The following is a 25,856-nucleotide window of genomic DNA, read 5'->3' as shown; positions in this document are numbered from 1 at the left end:
GGAGGATAATAGGAGGAGTTGTCCTGGGGGGAAAGGAGTATAATAGGAGGAGGAGTCCTGGGGGGAGAGGAGTATAATTGGAGGAGTAGTCCTTAGGAGAGAGGAGTATAATAGGAGGAGTAGTCCTGGGGGGAGAGGAGTATAATAGAAGGAGTAGTCCTGGGGAGAGAGGAGTATAATAGGAGGGGTAGTCCTGGGGAGAGATGAGGATAATAGGAGGAGTAGTCCTCGGGAGAGAGGAGTATAATAGGAGGAGTAGTCCTGGGGGGAGAGGAGGATAATAAGAGGAGTAGTCCTGGGGGGAGAGGAGGATAATAGGAGGAGTAGTCCTGGGGGGAGAGGAGGATAATAGGAGGAGTAGTCCTGGGGAGAGAGGAGGATAATAGGAGGAGTAGTCCTGGGGGGAGAGGAGGATAATAGGAGGAGTAGTCCTGGGGGGAGAGGAGGATAATAGGAGGAGTAGTCCTGGGGGGAGAGGAGGATAATAGGAGGAGTAGTCCTGGGGAGAGAGGAGGATAATAGGAGGAGTAGTCCTGGGGGGAGAGGAGGATAATAGGAGGAGTAGTCCTGGGGGGAGAGGAGTATAATAGGAGGAGTAGTCCTGGGGGGAGGGGAGTATAATAGGGGGAGTAGTCCTGGGGGGAGAGGAGGATAATAGGAGGAGTAGTCCTGGGGAGAGAGGAGTATAATAGGAGGAGTAGTCCTGGGGACAGAGGAGTATAATAGGAGGAGTAGTCCTGGGGGGAGAGGAGTATAATAGAAGGAGTAGTCCTGGGGAGAGAGGAGTATAATAGGAGGGGTAGTCCTGGGGAGAGAGGAGGATAATAGGAGGAGTAGTCCTCGGGAGAGAGGAGTATAATAGGAGGAGTAGTCCTGGGGAGAGAGGAGGATAATAGGAGGAGTAGTCCTGGGGGGAGAGGAGGATAATAGGAGGAGTAGTCCTGGGGAGAGAGAAGTATAATAGGAGGAGTAGTCCTGGGGGAGAGGAGGATAATAGGAGGAGTAGTCCTGGGGTGAGAGGAGGATAATAGGAGGAGTAGTCCTCAGGAGAGAGGAGTATAATAGGAGGAGTAGTCCTGGGGAGAGAGGAGGATAATAGGAGGAGTAGTCCTGGGGGGAGAGGAGGATAATAGGAGGAGTAGTCCTGGGGGGAGAGGAGGATAATAGGAGGAGTAGTCTTGGGGGGAGAGGAGGATAATAGGAGGAGTAGTCCTGGGGGGAGAGGAGGATAATAGGAGGAGTAGTCCTGGGGAGAGAGAAGTTTAATAGGAGGAGTAGTCCTGGGGGAGAGGAGGATAATAGGAGGAGTAGTCCTGGGGTGAGAGGAGGATAATAGGAGGAGTAGTCCTCAGGAGAGAGGAGTATAATAGGAGGAGTAGTCCTGGGGAGAGAGGAGGATAATAGGAGGAGTAGTCCTGGGGGGAGAGGAGGATAATAGGAGAAGTAGTCCTGGGGGGAGAGGAGGATAATAGGAGGAGTAGTCTTGGGGGGAGAGGAGGATAATAGGAGGAGTAGTCCTGGGGGAGGGGAGTATAATAGGAGGAGTAGTCCTGGGGGGAGGGGAGTATAATAGGAGGAGTGGTCCTGTAGGGAAAGGAGGATAATAGGAGGAGTAGTCCTGGGGGGAAAGGAGGATAATAGGGGGAGTAGTCCTGGGGGGAGGGGAGTATAATAGGAGGAGTTGTCCTGGGGGGAGGGGAGTATAATAGGAGGAGTGGTCCTTGGGGGGAAAGGAGGATAATAGGAGGAGTAGTCCTGGGGGAGAGGATGATAATAGGAGGAGTAGTCCTGGGAGGAGAGGAGGATAATAGGAGGAGTATTCCTGGGGGAGAGGAGGATAATAGGGGGAGTAGTCCTGTGGGGAGAGGAGGATAATAGGAGGAGTAGCCCTGGGGGGAGAGGAGTATAATAGGAGGAGTAGTCCTGGGGGAGAGGAGGAGTATAATAGGAGGAGTAGTCCTGGCGAGAGAGGAGGATAATAGGAGGAGTAGTCATGGGGAGAGAGGAGGATAATAGGAGTAGTCCTGGGGGGAGGTGTCTGAAAGGTGGAATAGTCCTGGGGGAGGTGTCTAATAGGTGGAGTTGTCCTGGGGGGGAGGGGTATAGGTGCCCAATGTGTGCAGGTGGGCGTGGCCGAGCGGACACAGTGTGCGGGGGGGGGTGGCAGAGCGGGCACAGTGTGCGGGGGCGTGGCTGAGCAGCCACAGTGTGCGGGGGGGCGTGGTCGTGCCAAGCGGAGCTGCCAATGCGTGCAAGGGGCGGGGCTGGGCCAAGCCGAGCAGCCAATGCGACGGTTGTCACTGTAATGACATAATTTTGGAGCAAGACAGACAGAATAAGGCAATTATATATATATAAATAGCAGCACACGGTGGATGGAGGAGCAGAGGACACAGGCGAACCCAGTCCCAGGATGACACCAGTATCATAATTGGCACATGGTAGGAGGGACTCTCTTAAAAGGGTGGTTCACTCATATTTTTTTTATTTTCTAGATCGATATTATATTGAGAAACAAGGTTTGTCTCAAATATCTTATGTTGGCAATAGTGCCTGTGAGACGCGCTATTGCAGACTGCAGTTCCCGGCTCCGTGACCCCCGGCCTCCGTGACCTCGGGGATCCGGTGATGTCACATCAAGTTCCGGATTACGTCACATCACTGCGGCCAGCCTCGGTCTTCCTGAGTCACTGGGCTGTGGGCGGTATTTCACTGCTTGTCACAGCCCACAGCCCATCACTCACGGAGACTGCGGCCGTCCGCGGTGTAACAGGAACTTGACATGATGCCACCGGATCCCCAAGGTCACGGAGGCCAGAGGTCAGGCGATGGTGAACAGCGGTCTGCAATAGCGCCTCTCACAGGCACTATTGCCAACATAAGGTATTTGAGACAAACCTTGTTTCTCAATATAATATCGATCTAGAAAATAAAAAACATGGGTGAACCAACGCTTTAACTTTTTGGCCATGATGCTAAGTTACCCAATAATTTAGGTTGTAAATTAGTCTCATCCTGAAACCCTTTGTAGGAAGTGTCCGTCTGAGGAGTTGAGCGTCGGGTCACTTTGGAGACTTTCCAGAGCCTGCCAATCACTCGCTGGGATTGTGTAATGGCTTTTACGTGTATATTATTTTGTACATAGTTTGTTATCCTTCTTTTGGCACCGCCGCACTCTTGTAGTAGCAACATATTCCACAGAAAGACACATCAGAGAGGCTGACACATGGCTGCCTAAGCTTCTGCGGTGTAAACCTCTGCTGTCAGGGTCAGGCCAAACAGGAGGCTCATTCAGGCCCTCTGACAGGCCAGACAACGTGAGGTCTGAAAGCAGTTATGTGAGAGAGGACATGCCTGCCAGGCCGGGGGCTACGGCTGACCCCTCCACAAATGACAGACAGATAGATGGATGAAAAATGAAGCTGCATTCTCAAAATTAGTGAAAAAAGAAAGTGGATCTATTCACTCATATAACCCAAAATATGCCAAAGATGAATCATAGAATCATAGAATGTTAGGGGCACTTTGCACACTACGACATCGCAGGTGCGATGTCGGTGGGGTCAAATCGAAAGTGACGCACATCCGGCGTCGCTGTCGACATCGTAGTGTGTAAAACGTTTTTGATACGATTAGCGAGCGCAAAAGTGTCGAAATCGTATCATCGGTGTAGCGTCGGTCATTTCCATAATTTCGGAAGGACCGATGTTACGATGTTGTTCCTCGTTCCTGCGGCAGCACACATCGCTGTGTATGAAGCCACAGGAGCGAGGAACATCACCTTACCTGCGTCCCAGCTGCAATGAGGAAGGAAGGAGGTGGGCGAGATGTTTACGTCCCGCTCATCTCCGCCCCTCCGCCGCTTCTATTGGCCGCCTGCCATGTGACGACGCTGTGACGCCGCACGATCCGCTCCCTTAGGAAGGAGGCGGTTCGCCGGCCAGAACGACGTCGCAGGGCAGGTAAGTGCATGTGAAGCTGCCGTAGCAATAATGTTCGCTACGACAGCAATCACAAGATATCGCAGCTGTGACGGGGGCGGGGACTATCGCGCTCGGCATCGCTACCATCGGCTTGCGATGTCGTAGTGTGCAAAGTACCCCTTAGAATTGGCAGGGACCCACAGGGTCATCGTGTCCAGCCCCCTGTGAGTGCAGGATTAAAGTTCACTTTCTATTTTTTTATTAATCTTGGGAATGCTGTGTCATTTTTATTTTTGTATTAATTGACCAAGCCACCAAAAAGTCTGCTTACATTAGTCAGCACTCAGCAGTCCCCGAACAACAACTTGTTGGCCAATCAGTGATGGTTTAATAGTCTCTTTGCACAGTGAGACCGCACTTTTGAAGTGCACTGAATAATCGATAGTAGATCTATAATGGATTGTTCTGCGTGCTCAGGCAGCCATTGTTCTCGGCAGCATGAGTTTTGTTTACACTAGTCTAAATGCTGTTGAGAACAATGATCTTTAAGCCTGGTTCAAAAATCATTTTGCCCAACCAACAAGCACTTTGCAGATTCATCGAGCAATCGGCAGTCTATTAACACTGCAAGGTTATCGTGAGTGAGGGTTCCTAGGATCAGTTTTTCACAATAATTTTGACGCACCCCAGGGCTTTGGGGTACTCGGTCCCGGGCCTTGTATTCACTGGGACGTATCACTAAGTGGCCGTTGCCCAGTTCCATGACCATGGGGGGGGGGGGGGTCGCTTGAAAAGGGATTTTGTACAAGGGACAAATAAAAATAAAGTGTTTTTGGTGACGCCACTTGCGGTATGAGGCTATATGGATAAAGCTGCCGCTGCAGAGTCTCTCACTGCTGGGGCTAGTGGTATTGGGCAGCTTAAATGTGATGGCCCTCCTCAAGTAGGGCTAGGCCCCAGGGGAGGATGATGGTGGTAGTAATATATAGATGCAGAGGTGTATGAAGAATTCAGACGACACAGGGGCTGCGGTTTAACTTGTGCTTTACTCACTGGTTTGGAGTTGCTGCAACCCGGCTACCAATCCAGTATTCCCTTTGCTCCAGTGCCGGTGTAGTGACCTGGTGAGCTTTACTTCCATGCACCCCTTTGTAGTTGTTGGGTCCCAGTGGCCTGTAGCGTTTTGGAGGTCCCCTCCAGGTGTCTCCGTCCTGACCCTTATGGCAGGCAGCTTGAACCTCTCTTGAGTCGGACCTCTGTCCCCGTTCCCAGGTCCTTCTTTGCTGCTGTGCCTCAGACACTAACATCGGTAAGGTCCTTGATGGTCCCCTCACCGGGCAGATTGTTATCAGGTGAGCCTGAAGCGCCTTCCTAAACTAGGGTTCTGTACCCCGCCGGTGCTCGGTCCAGTGAGTACTCACGCTGTACTCTCCCAGGCAACCATACTTCCTTTTACTCAGTAAGTCACTTTACACGTCCCGTCAGCACGTCAACTTCTGACTGACTGTCTGTCTGACTTTTCACTATTTGACAAGATGTCCGTCTTCCCTTACTCCACTGAATAGCCCCTCCTCCTCCCAGGTTTCTGACTACTGTATTGGATGAGTCCCCACTAGTAGGGGGCCATCCCTTAGTTCCAACTCTAGCATGTCACCCAGTCTGGGGAAAAGTGCGTGGACTTGTGTGTGTTGTGATGGTTACCAGCACTGATCTTCCAGGAATCCGGGGTTAGATGTAGTACCCTGTGGCACCTGACACTCAGGGGCGCCACAATCTTGCTGTATAAGTGCATCTTTACTCAGTTGTCCTTGGGCCCTTTGCTCTAATACCTGCACTGTTGAATATCTTCATTTTTTTTCTATAGTACATACATAGTTGGAGCTGTTGGGCTCAAATTAGTGGAACAATTTGTAATAAGTACCTTCATTTCATATGTGTAGTCTATATAGCAGTAATGCAGTTTAAGTGTCATATTATTCAATGTTTGCATACATTTTGGCGCTTACAGATTCTATGCTTTGATTGTTGGTAGGTAGAAATAAAGGAGTAGATACGATGGATGGAAGGATGGATGGATGGAAAGAAAGATGGATAGAAAGAAGGATGGTTGGATGGAAGGCTTGATGAGGGCTAGAAGGATAGATTGAAAGATGGATGGATAGATGAATGGATAGATGAATGGACAGATGGATGGCTGGCTGGCTAGAAGGATGGATAGATAGGAAGGATGAATGGATAGATGGATGGTTGGATGGATAGATGGATAGATGAATGGATAGATGAATGGATAGATGGATAGATGGATGGATGAATGGATGGATGGATGGATGAATGGATAGATGGATGAATGGATAGATGGATGGATGAATGGATAGATGGATGGATGAATGGATGGATGAATGAATGGATAGATGGATGAATGGATGGATGGATGGATGGATGGATGGATGGATGGATGGATGGATGGATGGATGAATGGATGGATGAATGGATGGATGAATGGATAGATGGATGGATAGATGGATGGATAGATGGATGGATGAATGGATAGATGGATGGATGGATGGATGGCTAGATGGATGGATGGGAAGGATGAATGGATAGATGCATGGAAAGATACATAGGATAGATAGATAGATGGAAAGGTGGATGGAAGATACAGTCCATAGAAGGATAGATTGACAGGTATTGATGAGTGAGCACTACAATGCTTGGGTAATTGTAATGAGCAGTTGAACGCGTGCACTGGCTCGACTTGTGCACCGAGTATAATAGAGATCTTCTGTAAAAATGCTCGAGTTCTCCATTGCCTTCCATTATACTCGGTACACGAGTCGTGCCCATCCGAGCGTCCAACTGCTGGTTACGATTACCAAGCATCCGCGCATGGCAGTGCTCGCTCATCACTAAAGGCAATACGAACAGCTCCTATGAAAGAAACCAATGTAATACAACATTGTGCTCCCAGCGTGACGACCTGATTTTAGCGCCTGTGTTATTGTACTTACCAACTTGATTCACTTTCTCATTTCAGGAATTGCAGCCGCCACCATGTTTATTGCAAAGAGAGACGTTGTCCTACCAGAGAAGGAGCTGCGAGTGGCTTTTGATGGGGATGCCGTCCTGTTTTCTGATGAGTCTGAGCAAATTGTTAAAGAAAGAGGCTTGGACTCTTTCTTTGAACATGAGAAACAGTTTGAGAACAAACCACTGGCGCAGGTATTGCATCCTATACAAGTCACCCATAGGGACATTTAACAGGGCCTAATGTTTTTTACATGCATTAGGTTTCTTTACTGTAATGAGCAGTTCTTTTTTATCTTTCCTAATAGATTGTTGCCCCAAGTCATGAAGGTGTTTTCACCAGAATTCTGGAGTAAAACTGATTGGAAATGTTGACTCTTTTTTTTCGCTATTCAAAATCACTTAAAATATTGCAACTTGCATCAGTCCGGGCTATCTCCACCTAATATAAGGGGTACTTTGCACACTACGACATCGCAAGCCGATGCTTGCGATGCCGAGCGCGATAGTCCCCGCCCCCGTCGCAGCTGCGATATCTTGTGATAGCTGCCGTAGCGAACATTATCGCTACGGCAACTTCACACGCACTTACCTGCCCTGCGACGTCGCTCTGGCCGGCGACCCGCCTCCTTCCTAAGGGGGCGGGTCGTGCGCCGTCACAGCGACGGCAGGCGGCCAATAGAAGCAGGGGGGCGGAGATGAGCGGGACGTAAACATCCCGCCCACCTCCTTCCTTCCTCATTGCAGCCGGGACGCAGGTAAGGAGATGTTCCTCGCTCCTGCGGCTTCATACACAGCGAAGTGTGCTGCCGCAGGAACGAGGAACAACATCGTAACATCGGTCCTTCCGAAATTCTGGAAATGACCGACACTACACCGATCATACGATTTCGACGCTTTTGCGCTCGTTAATCGTAGTAAAAAGGATTCACATACTCCGATGTCGACAGCGATGCCGGATGTGCGTCACTTTCGATTTGACCCCACCGACATCGCACTTGCAATGTCGTAGTGTGCAAAGTACCCCTAAGAAAAGTAGGCTGAGCTTGGATGCGTTATGTCCAACGGAGCCTGATAAATTCATGATAATTCATGCCTCAAAAGTAAATGACAACAGAAATGTACTCCAGCCCCTGACTGCTGTAAAGATGCACCAAATTCACTAAAGAGGTTTTCTCATAAACAATAATAGTAATAATAAGAAGTTTTATTTCTATAGCGCCAACATAATAGGACTTTACAATTCAGAGGGGACATGTACAGACAATATGAGACAATATAAAATAACAAAATTCAGATACCAGGAGGAGTGAGAGCTCTGCTCGTAAGATACAGTCTATGAGGAAATAGGGGAGGCACAAAAGGTGAATGGGGGGAGAAAAGCTTGTCATATATGGTCCAGCCATCAATATAATAGAGTAGTCAAAACCAGCTGCATGGACCGGTCGCCAGCCAGAATTTATACATACAGAGTGTAAAAACGTACATGAAGAGGAAGGAACCAGAAGATCCAGGGGACAAGAATTGGAAGTACATTTTATGAAGGGCAAAAAGGGACTAGATTAGATCAGGGCGGTGAGGTGATAGGCTAATGTGTCGCCCGGGGACCAGGGGCACTCAGATCCGGGCCACGGGGTCACTTCTGTGGGTATCACGGTGGCGTGACCCGGTCTGTGATCCCAGGCTCCACAGTAAAAGGGGATTTGGTAAGGGAGATTTATTGTCCGTGACGCCACCCATGGTTGTGGTGATTGCGTGGACACCACCGCTGCTCTGTATGGGGATCCCGGGAGCGGTGACAGGGAGCAGCTAGATGTTAGTCCTCCCCTCCGTGGGTAGGGGGTTGGTTGTCCCGGGGCCCGGTGATGGGGAAGCTGGGGATGATGGCAGGCGGGTTGCGGGGCCTGGTGAGGTGCAGGGTCGCAGGGGCAGTGCTGTGCCGCACGGCACGGTGGTACTCACTCAGCCAGAAATCAGGACACAGTTCTTAGTAAAACACTCGGCTGGATGGACGGGTCCCACAGACGCTGCGGTGTTTTCCCCTGACCCAGTTTGGTGGTGCAAGTCCTTTCCTGCACCTTCCGTACACTCCTCCTGCACTCCGGCTTCCAGCTGGCTCCCCGATTCAGACGGTGGGCCACCGCCCAGCCCCGGATACCTACGGTTCCACCAACTGTCTCCCCGACTCTCTGCAGACGGCCACTACCGTCTGCCTGACTGCTGCACGAGGGCCCTAGGCTCCAATCCTAGGCCCCAGTCTGCGACTGCCTCTGCAGACCTCCTCTCTCTTTCTCTCCTAGACTTGTCTGGGCTTGTTTCCTGCCTCAGGCCAGCTAACTCCTGGGTGGGCGTCTCCATCTCCTGACTCCGCCCACCTGGTGTGTCAGTCTGAGCCCGAGGAAAGGAATTAAGTTTCACTGGGGATGTCTGCTGTGAAACTGCTGGGGGTGGGGGTGTGTGTTGTTATCTGTGGCCCCTGGCTTGTCCAGGGCGCCACATTCCCCCTTAGCAAAATACAGACCGTCCGCGGGCTGCCCGTCCATCACCGGTTTTATTTTTATTTTTTAAACTGCAAAAGATTAAAACATTAAACACAAGCATTTTCAATCTTCCCACAACGGGATGCACATTTCTTTAACGTTGCAACAGTAATCAAACACTTTTAATAATAACAGTGGAACGGGTCCTTCAGTCACCCACCCAAACAACCTGGCCCTGATGCTGCCCCTAAGAAATGGGCAGCACCCCTTGACCCCAGTCCAGAACCAGGCTGCCCAGATAGTTAACGGGATGGGTGCTTCGCTGCCGTTGCGGCCGGGCGGACTGCCGGAGCCGTCGTCATCTCCGTCGCGGCCGGGATGGAAGCCGGGACCGGTGGCAGAGCAGTGACGATGGTAAGACCTGGGGACCCCAGGTCTGGGCCCTCCCTCGCAGATGCTGCAAGCTCCGCTACCGGTGACAGGGGTAACGGGTCGGTCGGGGCGTTGGCCGCGGGCACCGAGGTTTCAGCGGTGCCAGACGGACGGGACATCTCGTGCAGCGGTGTTCCAGGAACCAAACACTGGCAAAGTCCTGGCGTCCCTGCTTCCACAGCCGTGGTTCACATGCGGCCGGACGCTATCCCGTCCCCCTTAGCCTCTTTTTAGCACTTCCTTCTTCAGGGGGCGGGGCTCCACTTTCGCGCCTTTCCTGCTCGAGGAAGACGCTCGAGCGGGAAATTTTCGCGCCAAAGATGGCGGCTTCTGAAATTTTCCGGCCGGACACCTCCGGCGGTAACAAGGCGCACCTCTACCAAACGGCAGAGCGGTAGGATCCTGTTTGTGACGCCAAATGTGTCGCCCGGGGACCAGGGGCACTCAGATCCGGGCCACGGGGTCACTTCTGTGGGTATCACGGTGGCATGACCCGGTCTGTGATCCCAGGCTCCACAGTAAAAGGGGATTTGGTAAGGGAGATTTATTGTCCGTGATGCCACCCACGGTTGTGGTGATTGTGTGGACACCACCGCTGCTCTGTATGGGGATCCCGGGAGCGGTGACAGGGAGCAGCTAGATGTTAGTCCTCCCCTCCGTGGGTAGGGGGTTGGTTGTCCCGGGGCCCGGTGATGGGGAAGCTGGGGATGATGGCAGGCGGGTTGCGGGGCCTGGTGAGGTGCAGGGTCGCAGGGGCAGTGCTGTGCCGCACGGCACGGTGGTACTCACTCAGTCAGAAATCCGGACACAGTTCTTAGTAAAACACTCGGCTGGATGGACGGGTCCCACAGACGCTGCGGTGTTTTCCCCTGACCCAGTTTGGTGGTGTAAGTCCTTTCCTGCACCTTCCGTACACTCCTCCTGCGCTCCGGCTTCCAGCTGGCTCCCCGATTCAGTACCGGTGGGCCACCGCCCAGCCCTGGCTACCTACGGTTCCACCAACTGTCTCCTCGGCTCCCTGCAGAGGGCCACTACCGTCTGCCTGACTCTCTGCTGCACGAGGGCCCTAGGCTCCAATCCTAGGCCCCAGTCTGCGTCTGCCTCTCTGCAGACCTCCTCTCTCTTTCTCTCCTAGACTTGTCTGGGCTTGTTTCCTGCCTCAGGCCAGCTAACTCCTGGGTGGGCGTCTCCATCTCCTGACTCCGCCCACCTGGTGTGTCAGTCTGAGCCCGAGGAAAGGAATCAAGTTTCACTGGGGATGTCTGCTGTGAAACTGCTGGGGGTGGGGGGTGTGTGTTGTTATCTGTGGCCCCTGGCTTGTCCAGGGCGCCACACTAGTCTAAAGAAATGCGTTTTTCAGGCACGTTTAAAGGTGTGGATGTTGGGATTTAATCGGATTGTTCTTGGTAGTGTGTTCCAGAGCATAGGCGCAGCTCGTGAGAAATCTTGAAGACGGGAGTGGGAGGTTCGAATTTTTAAGGATGTCTGTCTTAGGTCATTAGCAGAGCGGAGGGCACGGGTGGGGTGATAGACAGAGGTGAGGGAGGAGATGTAGGGCGTTACGGAACTGTAGAGAGCTTTGTGGGTCAGAGCGATAAGTTTATATTGTATTCTGTAGCGGATAGGCAACCAGTGCAATGACTGGCACAGAGCAGAGTCATTAGTGAAGCGGTTGGATAGGAAAATAATCATGGCTGTGGCAATCAGAATGGATTGGAGAGGGGAGAGTTTAATAACAGGGAGACCAATTAGTAAAGAATTACAATAATCCAGGTGAGAATGAATGAGAGCGACAGTAAGGGGTGCTTTGCACTCTGCGACATCGCTAGCCGATTGTATCGATGCCGAGCGTTATAGTCCCCGCCCCCGTTGCAGATGCGATATCTTGTTATAGGTGCCGTAGTGAACATTATCGCTACGGCAGCTTCACACGCACTTACCTGCCCTGCGACGTCGCAGGGGGCGGGTTGTGCGGTGTCACAGCGACGTCACATGGCAGGCGGCCAATAGAAGCGGAGGGGCAGAGATGAGCGGGATGTAAACATCCCGCCCACCTCCTTCCTTCCTCATTGCAGGCGGGACGCAGGTAAGGAGATGTTCCTCGCTCCTGTGGCTTCATACACAGCGATGTGTGCTGCCGCAGGAACGAGGAACAACATCATACCTGTTGCTAACGAGCGAGTGAACGAATATGGGGAGTAAAGGAGAGATCAGAGTCAAATATAACCCCAAGACAGTGGGCATGCTGGTGGGGCGTAATGGTAGAACCACACACAGAAATGGCAATATTGGGTTTGGGAAGGTTGGGAGAGGGAGGAACAAAGTTCATTTTAATAAATAGACCTTGGAATAATAATAATTTCCACAATTGGATGTGATTAAAAAAAAAAGGTTCCTGTGCTGAGATCTTATACAGTCATATGAAAAAGTTTGGGCACCCCTATTAATGTTAACCTTTTTTCTTTATAACAATTTGGGTTTTTGCAACAGCTATTTCAGTTTCATATATCTAATAACTGATGGACTGAGTAATATTTCTGGATTGAAATGAGGTTTATTGTACTAACAGAAAATGTGCAATCCGCATTTAAACAAAATTTGGCCCGGGCAAAAGTATGGGCACCCTTATCAATTTCTTGATTTGAACACTGCTAACTACTTTTTACTGACTTACTAAAGCACTAAATTTGTTTTGTAACCTCATTGAGCTTTGCACTTCATAGGCAGGTGTATCCAATCATGAGAAAAGGTATTTAAGGTGGCCACTTGCAAGTTGTTCTCCTATTTGAATCTCCTATGAAGAGTGGCATCATGGGCTCCTCAAAACAACTCTCAAATGATCCGAAAACAAAGATTATTCATAGTTGTTCAGGGGAAGGATACAAAAAGTTGTCTCAGAGATATAAACTGTCAGTTTCCACTGTGAGGAACATAGTAAGGAAATGGAAGAACACAGGTACAGTTCTTGTTAATCCCAGAAGTGTCAGGCCAAGAAAAATATCAGAAAGGCAGAGAAGAAGAATGGTGAGAACAGTCAAGGACAATCCACAGACCACCTCCAAAGACCTGCAGCATCATCTTGCTGCAGATGGTGTCAATGTGCATCGGTCAACAATACAGCGCACGTTGCACAAGGAGAAGCTGTATGGGAGAGTGATGCGAAAGAAGCCATTTCTGCAAGCACGCTACAAACAGAGTCACCTGAGATATGCAAAAGCACATTTGGACAAGCCAGTTACATTTTTGAAGAAGGTCCTGTGGACTGATGAAACAAAGATTGAGTTGTTTGGTCATACAAAAAGGTGTTATGCATGGAGGCAAAAAAACACGGCATTCTAAGAAAAGCACTTGCTACCCACAGTAAAATTTAGTGGAGGTTCCATCATGCTTTGGGGCTGTGTGGCCAGTGCGGGCACCGGGAATCTTGTTAAAGTTGAGGGTCGCATGGATTCAACTCAGTATCAGCAGATTTTTGACAATAATGTGCAAGAATCAGTGATGAAGTTGAAGTTACGCAGGGGATGGATATTTCAGCAAGACAATGATCCAAAACACCGCTCCAAATCTACTCAGGCATTCATGCAGAGGAACAATTACAATGTTCTGGAATGGCCATCCCAGTCCCCAGACATGAATATCATTGAAAATCTGTGGGATGATTTGAAACGTGCTGTCCATGCTCGGCGACCATCAAACTTAACTGAACTGGAATTGTTTTGTAAACAGGAATGGTCAAATATACCTTCATCCAGGATCCAGGAACTCATTAAAAGCTACAGGAAGCGACTAGAGGCTGTTATTTTTGCAAAAGGAGGATCTACAAAATATTAATGTCACTATTAATGTCACTTTTTATGTTGAGGTGCCCATACTTTTGCAGCGGTCAAATTCTGTTTAAATGCGGATCGCACATTTTCTGTTAGTACAATAAACCTCATTTCAATCCAGAAATATTACTCAGTCCATCAGTTATTAGATATATGAAACTGAAATAGCTGTTGTAAAAACCCAAATTGTTATAAAGAAAAAAGGTAACATTAATAGGGGTGCCCAAACTTTTTCATATGACTGTAAATGTGTCCCTGCTATGTACTGTGTAATGGCCGTTTCTGACTGTACAGGAACATGGTCTGATCATACCACAGCTCCTGGCCCAGGGAGGACATAACAGAATATAAAGACATTACAGCATGAGATCGCAAATAATTATTTCTTTGAGGTAAAAACATTTTTTAAAAACAGGCAGGGAAAGGCTTTACCTCACAAAAAGAATTAGCTACGATCCCGTGCTGTAATGTTTCTATTCTCTTTTGTGTCCTCCTCTGCCCAGGACCTGTGGTATGATCAGACCATGTTCCTGTACGGTCAGACACAGCCATTACACAGTACACAGCAGGGGCACATATATAAGATTCTCTCAGCACAGGAACATTTTATATAACGTCCAATTGTGGAAATTCTTATTATTCCAAGATCTATTGATTAAAATCAACTGTAACGTTAACTTTGTTTGTGTGAACACCCCTTTGGGTGCCCGCCTCTTAATGAATTTGGCACATATTGCATCTTGCATTTCCTACTTGCGTTCAAAATGCCATGCTTGATGAATCGGGGTCTTTATATCTTCATTATTTTCTAGATAGTTCTTTACAGCTATGTGCTCATTCATTGATGGCAAATACCGGACCCTATTCATAGGTTTTCACATCAGAATTCTGGCATAAAAGCTTTCAAATGTCTCAATATGTAATCGCAACTCAGAGTTGCACCTGGGTTTTGCAAATTTTCAAAGTTTTTACACTTGGTTCTCTTAGCTCCGACAACATGGGCGGAGGAGAACACCACAGCCTGTCGAATTCATGACGAGCTGTGGCATTCCCTATTCCAGAAATCTTACTCTGCTACCTGACTGGAGTGAGATTTCTGGTGTAGCGCATGGATTTGCACGTCACACGTCAGATGCTCCAGATTCATGGACAGGAGTAGACCAATTTATGAATCAGGAGTGTCTGACTCCAAAACGCCCCTCATCAAATTGTTCACGATGCTCTTGATGAATCAGGCCCAATGAAGCAGAGTAGACAATGCTCTGTGAGCTAAAACCTCAGCAGCACAAACCTCTAGATTGCTGCAATGTATGAGCCTTGCCTGATTATGCAGCATATGATAAGAGCGTTCATTCACTGGCAGTAAGTTAATATCTTAGCAAATAGATATATACATTACACACACTGACAATCAAAACGGTAACAATGCTTTGAACCTTTTTTCTTTCACGCTCCATATCTCACCATCCACTATAGGTTGAGCAAGAGACTATCTTCATTTTATAGACAGTCATCTTGATCTTGGCTATCTCATACATAAATTGTCATGCAACTATTTAGCATCTAATAAGTTATGCAGATTCTTTGCTCCTGGTGGTGGAAAAATGTTCTTCCTGTATACTATAAATTGCAACATGTTTTTACATTCCCCAATACCTCAGTGTGTTATTAGGTTGATTGCTAAGGCTGCTTTCACACCTCCGGTTTTTGCTATGCGGCACAATCCAGCACTTTGCAGGAAAAACGCAACCGTTTTTTTTAGCTGCCGGTTGCGTTTTTCCTGCATAGACTTTAATTAGTGCCGCATTGTGCCGCGTGGTCTTGCGTTCGGTCCGTTTTTTGCCGCATGCGGCAGATTTAGCCGATGCGGCGGCCGGATGGAACGTTGCCTGGCACGTTTTTTTGTGCGGCAAAAAAAAAACGCATCGCGCCGCATCCGGCCGATGCAGCGCTTTTCTCAATGCATCCCTGTGGATGCCGGATGCGGCAAAAACAGCATCCGGCCGCCGCATGCGGTTTTTGCCACTGTGCATGCTCAGTAGCATGCCGCAAGCGGCAAAAACCGGACGGGCCGCATGTAAAAAACTTATGCAAAGGATACGGTGTTTTCACCGCATCCGTTGCATAGGTTTCACAGCCGGATTGAGCCGCATGGCTCAAACCGGATGTGTGAAAGCAGCGTAAGCAAAAAGTCACTGCTTCTAATCGATGAAGAGCCCAAATGAAAATTTCCCAAATAAAGAGAAACTTCATCATCCATACCATAGATGCCGGTCTCTCAGGTAAGAAAATTGCCAAACTGCATCGTGTGAGTGCCAAGAAAGTTGAAAGAATTTGAAATGATATACGTCCATCCATTGAAAAGCCAAAAGGTGGACGTCCAGGCAAAATATCAGAGTCAACAAGTCGGCTCATCACAAAGTCTATCAGTTCTAGCACAACAAATATGGCTATAGAGGCTTCATAGTAGTAAGATCACAGACGGCCATGCCGGCACTGTGCAAATGAGGAAGACTCGACTTCAATATCATCATAAGAAGCATCAGCTCGAGTTTGCAAAGAAGAACGAAAATTGGACAGTAGAAGATTGGAAACGGGTGATTTGGAGCAATGAGACTAAGGGTGGCTTTATATGCTGCGATATCCGGCCCGATATCGCTAGCATGAGACACGCCCCCATAGTTTGTGCGCGATGGGCATATCGCTGCCCGTTGTGCACAAAATCACACACCCCCATCACATGTACTTACCTGCCCTTCGACTTCGCTGTGACCGGCGAACTGCCTCCTTTCTAAGGGGACGGTCCGTTTGGCGTCACAGCGACGTCACTAAGCGGCCGCCCAATGAAAGCGGAGGGGCAGAGATGAGTGGGACGTAACATCCCGCCCACCACCTTCCTTCCGCATTGTGGCCGGAGGCAGGTAGGAGATGATCCTCGTTCCTGTGGCGTCACACGTAGCGATGCGTGCTGCCGCAGGGACGAGGATCAACTTCGCCCCAGCGACAGCAGCGATAACTGGCAGCGGACCCCCATGTCAGCGAGGAGCGATTTTGGACGTTTTTGCAACGATCCAAATTCGCTCCTAGAAGTCACATGCTACGACATCGCTACAGCGGCCGGATGTGCGTCACAAAATCCGTGACCCCAAGGAGATCGCTGTAGAGAAATCGTAGCGTGTAAAGCCTGCTTTAGTCAATTTGACTAGGCTCTGATGGGTTTGGAAGAAACATGAGTAAAAAGGGGCAAACGGATCAATAAATTGAACAAACTGTCAAGTTCCATAGAGGAAGCCTGATAATATGGTGTTGTTTCACACTTAAAGGCATTGGATACTTCACCAGGATCGATGGTGGTCTCAGTGCTGAGCGTATGTGATTATCCTACAAGACAAGTTACTTTCTACATTCTGGCATTATGGGTAGGAAAAGGATGACATAGTGTTCCAGCAGGACAATGACCTGAAGCATATGTTGAGATTGATGAAGAAATGGTTCAAAGACAATGAATTAGAGGTGCTGGATTGGCCCCCACAGTCCCCAGACCTCAGCCAATCAAACACTTGAGAGTAGAATTGAAGAAAAAGTTGTACCCAAGTGAGTCGACCAGTATGCACCAACATTGGGAACATGTAGAAGAGACCTGGGATCAGACTTTGGTTGAAAGATACTTGAATCTGATGGAGAGCATGGCCGGAAGGATTCAGACCATGTTGAAAGCTAAAGGTTGATTTACAAAATAATAAAAATTAAAAATTAGATTTAAAAAGCAAAACAGTAACAATGCCATGTAACAGTGACATGACAAGAGACTGCTTAACTTATAATTTGCTATATAGTTGCAAATCAAATTTGTGAATGAGATAACCAAGATGATTGTCTATTAAAACAAGGTAGTCTCACAGTCAAAGCTGTAGTGGATGGTGAGATATGGCGCCTGAAAGTCAAAAGTTCAAAATATTAACGTTTTGCTTGTCATTGTGTGTGTGTGTGTGACACCGCCACATCAGAAGGCCAGAGGACGTCCCCTACCAACTCCACATGGGGCAAATGCCCCACTCGACCTCCCCCCCTTCATATATGCCCCTAGATAGATATATAGATAGAAAGATGGATACAGCATATTACAAAAGTGAGTACACCCCTTACATTTTTTAAATTTTTTTATTGTATTTTTTTTGTGCGACAACACTAAAGATCTGACACTTTGATACAATGTACAGTAGTCAGTGTGAAGCTTCTATACCAGTGTAAATTTGGTGCCCTCTAAATAACTCAGTACACAGCCATTAATGTTTAAACAGCTGGCAACAAAAGTGAGTACACCCCTAAGAGAAAATAGTCAAATTGTGCCCAAAGTGTAAATATTGTGTAGCCAGCATTAATTTTAAGCACTTCCTGCATTTTCTTGGGCATGGAGTTCACTAGAGCCGCTTCCATCCTCCATGACAACATCACGGAGTTGGTGGATGTTACAGACCTTGCGCTCCTCGACCTTCCATTTGAGGAGGCCCCACAGATGCTCAGTAGGGTTTAGGTCTGTAGGCATGCTTGGCCAGTCCAGCACCTCTATCCTCAGTGTCTTTAGGAAGAGAGTGGTCATTTTGGAGATGTTTCTAGGGTCATTATGATGTTGGAATATGAAGGGAGGGGATCATGCTCTGTTTCAGTATGTCACAGTACATGTTGACAATTATGGTTCCCTCAATGATCTGTAGTTCCCCACAGCTGCAGCACTCATGCAGCCCCAAACAATGACACTCCTACCACCATTCTTGACTGTAGGCAGAACACACTTGTCTTTGTACTCCTCACCTGGTTGACACAATCTGATCCAAATAAGTTTATCTTGGTCTCATCAGACCACAGGACATGGTTCCAGTAATCCATGTCTTTAGTCTGATTGTCTTCTACAAACTGAGGCTTTTTTGTGCATTATGTTTAGAAGAGGTTTTCTTCTGGGACAACAGACATGCAGGCCTATGTGATGTAATGTATGGCGTATGGTCCGAGCACTGACAGGCGGTATCCGCAATGCTGCCAGCACTCATACGTCTATTTTGAAAAGACAACGTCTGGATATAACGCTGAGCACGTGCACTCAACTTCTTTGATTGAGCATGGCGATGGAACCTGTCTTGCTAAACTGCAGTATGATCCTGGCCACAGTGCTGCAGCTCAGTGTCTGGATGTTTTCAATCCTCTTATATTTAAAGAATTATTTGCCATGATGCGCCATGTTTAACATCCAGTGACCAGTAAGAGAATATGTCAGCGATATCACCAAATGTAAAACACCTGCTTCCCATTCACACCGGAAACTTTGTAGTACTAGTCACATGACACCGAGGATGGAAAATGGCTAATAGGGCACAGTTTGGCCCTTTTCACTTGAGGGGGTGTACTCAATTTTGTTGCTAGCGATTTAGACATTAATGGCTGTTTGTTGACTTATTTAGAGGATACACAAAAGTTACACTATTATTCAAGCTGGACCTTGATTACTTTATGTTGTATCAAAGTGTCATATCTCATGATCAGCGAGGACTACCATGCTTTAGTGCCAGGTACTCATAACAAGCAGTTGGACACTCGGATAGGTGCGACTCGAGTAGCTGAGTATAATGGAAGTCATAGGGGAACGTGAGCATTTCTCCGGGAAATGCTTCAATTTCCATTGAGTTCCATTATATTCGGGTACTCAAATCACGCCCATCTGAGCATCCAACTTCTCTTTATGACTACCAAGCACCTGAGCATGATAGTGTAGGGGTGTGATTTACTCTGGATGGATGGATGGATATAGATTGATGGATGGATGGATGGATGGATGGATGGATGGATGGATGGATGGATGGATATTAGATGCATTTGAGGCCCTCAGAATATGAATCCAACATTGTGATGATCACTTGCCTATAGACAGATCATGAAACTAGTGTACTGTACATCTGGACATCTATGTGGACAAGACCCCTTCTTATATTGTAGACGTCCCACTGCTTGGTGTCCTGTACATGACTAAGGCGTCTTGTAAAGTATACGTGATTCCAAGTACAGAAAAGGTTGACCTTACTCTTCCAATGTTGTGACTACGGGCTGCGTTCGTTTAGAGCAGACCTGTACAATGCTACCAGTATCATACGACGCTCCGAGTATTTGTTAGTCTACGTTTTCACAACACTGGAGCAGAATTGTTATGCGATTTTAGTGCCACAGTACCTGGTGCCAAGTCTATGCCCAGTGCCAGACAGGATTACACAAACTAAGCTGCCTGCTATAAACAGCTTCTATTAGCAAATATTACAATTATTTATAACATGATTATTCCTTGCAATGTATTCAAGATTTTGTAATCTGAGTTATCCAGAATTTAAATAGATGTAAATGTTGCCGGTGCCACAAAAAAAACATGTATATAGCATTTAATGGAAAACATACCCATGTTTCTTACAGGGGCCATTGAAATGCTTTCTAGAAGCATTAGGGAAGATGCAAAGGAAGTTTTACGCCAAAGATGCTCGTCTGAAGTGCCCGATAAGGACCTACCTTGTCACCGCCAGAAGTGCCGCCAGCTCCGGTGCCCGAGCCTTGAAGACCTTGCGTGCCTGGGGTCTGGAGGTAGATGAAGCACTTTTCCTTGCCGGGGCCCCGAAAGGACCAATTTTAGACAAAATTCGGCCTCATCTATTCTTTGATGACCAGATGTTTCACATCGAAGGTGCTCATGAACTGGGTACAATTGCTGCTCATGTTCCCTACGGGATTGGTCAAAAGTATCACAAATCAGCCTTAAAGGAGGAAGCCAAGAAGGAACCAGAAAATAAACCAGCCTTACAGGAGGAAGCCAAGAAGGAACCCGAAAAGAAATCCGCCTTAAAGGACGACGCTAAGAAGCAACCAGAAAAGAAATAGAGATTCTATATTTAGGCAACCTTGTATGTAAATAATTTGGGTAATTTTGAGTTTATGATGAAAGTAATTTTCCCATCCACTGTTTGAGTCAGTTAAGAAATCGATTTGTCTTGAGAAAGCCATGGATGAGCAGATATATCTCCAACTATTAGTAAGATATCAACTCATCCTTGAAGCCAAGATGTATTGGCACTACAGCAGGGGTCTGGCCCATGAGGAGGAATCCGGTCACTTATGGCCAATTATTGCCTCCTTACATCAAAAATAGACATTTAGAGGAGTCTTCAGTGGTCTTTCTACCAGTTCACTAGGAAAACAGTGGTGCTTTTTGTCATCTTGACCTTTTTGTGTTTTAAGAATAGAAAATTGCTTGACAGAAACAAAACTATAAACCTGTATTAAGTTGAAGCCAATAGTTTCTTGGTCATTCACCGATCCAATCAGTGGTAGAAAAGAAGTTTCCCTCAGTTTGTTGTTATTGCCCCCTTTCCATGGGTTGGCAGAGATCTGTGCCAGAAGTTACAGCAATTTCTGGTGTATAATACATTGCATAGGATGGAATTAAAGGGATCCTGTCAGCAGATTTAGGGCCTATAAGCAGCGACCACCACCAGTGGGCTCTTATATACAGCATCCTAACATGCTGTATATAAGCACCCAGGCCTCTGTGTAGAACGTAAAAATCACTTTATATTACTTACCTAAATGGTCTCTGCGGTGGAGTTGGTTCATATAGGAGTCTCCGTTCTACGGTGCCGGCGCCTCCTCTTTCGGCCATCTTTGTCGTCCTTCTTCTGAAGCCGGGCTGCATGACGCGTCCTAAGTTATCCACACTTGCCACCATTGAGATCCTTCGCAGGCACACTTTGATCTGCCCTGAGCAGGGCAGATCAAAGTATTGTAGCGCGCCTGCGCGGGACCGGCAAGTGTGTATGAGGTAGGACACGTTATGCACAGAGGCTTAAGAAGAAGGATGAAGATGGCCAAAAGAGGAGGCGCCGGCACCGGAGAACAGAGACGCCTATATGACCCATCTGCACCGCACCGCCCCTTAGGTGAGAATTATAAAGTGATTTTTACGTTCTACACAGCGGCCCGGGCTCTTATATACCGCATGTTAGAATGCTGTATAAAAGAGCTCACTGGTGGTGGCTGCAGCTTATAGGCCCCAAATCTGCTGCTGTCAGGTTACCTTTAAGGTTTTTTTTTCTGCACTGCTGTAAAATGATGATATCATGCAGGATTGTAAAAAAATTAATCATTCAACGCGTTTCAAAGTCTCTGGCTTCTTCCTCAGGATCTTACCCATGTAAAAGTTTGACAGTCATACTGGCTTCACTAATTCACAAACGTCTAAGCAATATCAAGGTCCAGCATATCCTTAAATTCCAATTTCTTTATTTAAGAGTTTCTGTAAAAAACCCAGCCCAGTTCCCATGTTTTGATCTAGTGTGGTAAAAAAAAACTTAAAAGAGAATCATACTGGTTCGAAGAACGTCACATGTCAATTGTTATTGAGCATCTTGACAATTGGGCTGGCTGTTTGTTAACAAATTTCTTCAATACAAAAATTGCATTTGTTTTTTTAACAAGAATGTGCTGGACTTTAAAGGGGTTGTCTACCAAATAAAATCAATTTTTATCAATAGAGATTGGAATAATAATATGCTCTACAATTGGATATGTTTAAAAAGAATGTTCCTGTGCTGAGATAATCTTATACATATGTCTCTGCTGTGTACTGTGTAATGGCCGTGTCTGACCGTACAGGGACATGGTCTGATCATACCACAGGTTCTGGGCAGAGGAGGACACAAAATAGTATACAGACAGGCTAACATTGGATCACAACTGAATCTTTCTGTGATGTAAAACATTTCCCTGCCGTTTTTTTTATCCTGTTTTACCTCTGAGAAATAAGCAGCTGCGATTGTGAGGTAAAACATTTCCGTGTCTGTTTTTAAAAAAAATGTTTCACCTCAAAGAAATAATTATTTGTGATTCCATGCTGTAATGTCTAGATATTTTTTTTTTACTTCTTGGCCCAGGAGCTGTGATATGATCAGACCATGTCCCTGTATAGTCAGACACGGCCATTACACAGTACATAGCAGAGACACATATATAAGATTATCTCATCACAGGAACATTTTACATAACATCCAACTGTGGAAATTATTATTCCATAAGATAATACATTTGTTATATATATATATATATATATATATATATATATATATATATATATATATATATATATATATATATATATATATATATGTGTATGTGTGTATGTGTATGTGTATGTATGTATATATTATATTATATGTATATAATATATTTAGAATATCTCAGCCCAGGAAATTTTTCAACACACCCCATTGTGGAAATTTATTATAACTTCAAGTTCTGTTGATTAAAATGAGCCTTATTTGGGGGATACCCCTTTATTGTTTTCTATTCAAAATTCTACCTTTCAGGGATACATTGATGGCCAGCCTATCATGTCCTTTCTCTGGAAAAGCGTAGTAGGTTTACGCCAAACATAGTACCCTGAAATAGTGCCACGGAAGCAATGATCAGATGACTGAGGGAGCCTTCTCCATCTGTCACCAGATAAAAGTGCCCCGTTTGCTTTCTTATGTTAGTTCTTTTTAATATCTGCCATATGCTTCTTTTTTAATTATTCCTACCTTTTATGGTCTTTACTTCACAAGGTAATAACATAGACCAGCCTAAAAATTCTCCCTCCAGACAATCCTAAACGCCCTCTTGGTAAAAACCATAGAAATGATCCCATATCAAAAGGGTTCATATCTCTTGGAGTGTATAACAGGTTTGTCAAAAACAAAAAAAAGCAGATTACTCAGGGGAGCAGCGGGAATAAAACCACAGCAAAAACTGGTCACTCTTGACCTTGTGACTGGTCCTCTTTATATGCCGCAGTGAGCAATCACTGCAGCATCTACAGGGTTATCTCCGATTCTGCTCTTCAGAGCATGGTGTGAGCTGTATAACCAGCCTGCAGACCTAAGGCAATTAGATATTCTTCTTCCGATAGTATATTTTAGTAACTGAAGTTGTTTCTGTCAAGAATATAAAGTTCTATTTTGTTCCTGCAAAAAGAAAAAATCTTCAATTTCAAGGTAAAAATTAATGTGTCACGGTGCACAAAATGCCTCTGAAGCATCTAGTGGATCTGTAGAATACTGATTGGCCTTTAACATGGCTGTTTCTTATACAATTGCAGAAAATTATACAGTTAAAAACATATAAAAATGTGGCAATTGTCTCAGACGGTGGACTCCACTTTGGAGGTTGGAGAAGAACAGTGTAAGTGGACATGCTGACGTGTTGTAGAATTAAGGATATATAAGTGACTTATTTTGTATTAGGACAAAGGAAAACATATCAAAACTGTGATAATCCATATAAGGTTGCCTCGGTGGAAGTATATTGAATTTTTTTGTTTTTTAGATTTTCACACCCTACACTATGGAACTAGAAGGTAGTATTACATAATGTTCATTATGACCATCCAGGTGGTGGCATTTCTTCTTGCAGGGTGCACCTTTTTACAATGTGTTTCTGTAGTTTTGGTGCCTTCAGCTAACCGGTATCTTGTTTTTTTCCTTAGGCAGCTTTTTCAAGTGATATTTTCATGCGTAACCTATTTCTTCTATACATTGGGATTGTCAGGGTGAAACAAAAAAAAACAACTTTTTGTATATGCAAACAGTATTGAAGAGTGAACTGCACCATTACAGTTTGTTTTTTTTGTTTTGTTTTAGTTTTAGGTTGAGTTGTTTTAGTTGATTGTTTAAAGATACAAAAACTTTTGAGGGTTTATATTAAATACTAAAGCTGTCGATAAAGGCTATGTTCACACCACATTACCTTGCCCACTATGCAGCCTGTTGGAGAAGAATTCTTTCTGAATAGCCGAAAAGTAGTTTTCAGACGTGGCCTTTTAACATACACACTAACATAAGGCTATGTGCGCACTGAGCGTTTTTCGCGGCGTTTTTGAGCGTTTTTGTGCGTTTTTTGGTTCAAAACTGCATAGCTTTGCCTCCCCAGCAAAGTCTATAACTTAATTTTTGCTTTCCGCACACAACTTTTTTTTTTTTAGCTGCGTTTTTGAGCTAAAAAAACTGGACATGTCAATTCTTTCCTGCATTTTACTGTGTTTTTCACTTATGCAATGCATTGGCAAAACTCAGCAAAATGCGGTGATCAAAAACGCAGCAAAACTCAGCCAAAAACGCACCGAAATGCGGTAAAACCGCATGCGTTTTTTACCAGTGCGTTTTTGCCACGGGTGCCTTTTTGTGGCAAAAACCGCACAAAAACACTGTCGAAAAAACGCTGTGTGCGCACATAGCCTAAGAAGCTTTGGACTTCTTTTGACTTTTTTTTGCCAGACTTGAGTAGTCAGTGATTTTATTGTGTTGGGAAAAGACAACGAGTACCAGAGAAAAGAAGGCCAATGCGGAGTCCATAGTTTCATATTTTAGAGTTTATTTGACTATTTCTGGGGACTCTGTCAGTAGGATTTTGCTATGTAATCTGAAACTAGCATAACGTAGTGGCTTAGACCCTGATTCGAGCAGTGTCACTTACTGGTCTGCTTGTTGTAGTTTCAATAAAAGCAGTGTTTTACCAGCAGGAGATTATTACTAGTTGTCTCGTGCCAAGTAGTCCTGATCTGTGTAAACCTGTCCCAAACAATGATTAGCAACTTTGTGCCTATATACAGTGTTCACAGGAAACAGTCAGTTTAAAAAAAATCAGTGTTTTATGAGCAGGAGCTTATCACTACAGGACTAGGTGTCTCCTGACTCCTTGTCTAACCACGCCCCCCCACTACTGATAAGAAGCTTTCTGCCAATCAGTGGTGGGGGCGCGGTTTTACACAGCTCAGGATTTCGAGCTCTTCTAGATCTGCAGCTGAGAAAACTGATTCACAACAGCTGCACCCAGTAATCTAAGTGACACATTGTTGGAATCCGAGTCTCTGTCCTTACATCTTGCTGATTTCAGGCTACATACCAAAAACTTGCTGACAGATTCCCTTTAAGTCAATGAATACTTCAGGGGCACATCTAAAGTGCATTTTCCAGCTATTCAGGTGAAGGCTACAACAGAGCAGGAAGGAGAACATGGTGTGAACCAAGCCTTACAGGTAAATTTGTTTTCAAAAGTTGTATTACATTTTGCTGTTGATGCATTGTGAGGAGGGTTTGGTAGTAAACCGC

At 46.2% G+C, this 25,856-nt stretch overlaps 1 protein-coding gene across 1 annotated transcript in view; it reads left to right on the top strand.

Annotated features, from left to right (window-relative positions):
* NT5C1B (5'-nucleotidase, cytosolic IB) overlaps window positions 1-21,577 on the top strand; it is a 101,388-nt gene extending 79,811 nt beyond the window's left edge. Inside the window, exons 6-7 of the mRNA XM_075338785.1 lie at window positions 6,958-7,142; window positions 20,140-21,577. Coding sequence (XP_075194900.1) covers window positions 6,958-7,142; window positions 20,140-20,598 — 644 coding nt within the window. The 3' untranslated portion in view covers window positions 20,599-21,577. The remainder of the gene's footprint in view (window positions 1-6,957; window positions 7,143-20,139) is intronic.
* The last annotated feature ends 4,279 nt before the right edge of the window (window positions 21,578-25,856 follow it).

The sequence above is a fragment of the Anomaloglossus baeobatrachus genome, chromosome 3, assembly GCF_048569485.1.
Source record: "Anomaloglossus baeobatrachus isolate aAnoBae1 chromosome 3, aAnoBae1.hap1, whole genome shotgun sequence".
NCBI lineage: Eukaryota > Metazoa > Chordata > Amphibia > Anura > Aromobatidae > Anomaloglossus > Anomaloglossus baeobatrachus.
Note: the sequence above shows the minus strand (reverse complement) of the source record. Positions and strands in the feature narration are given on the sequence as shown.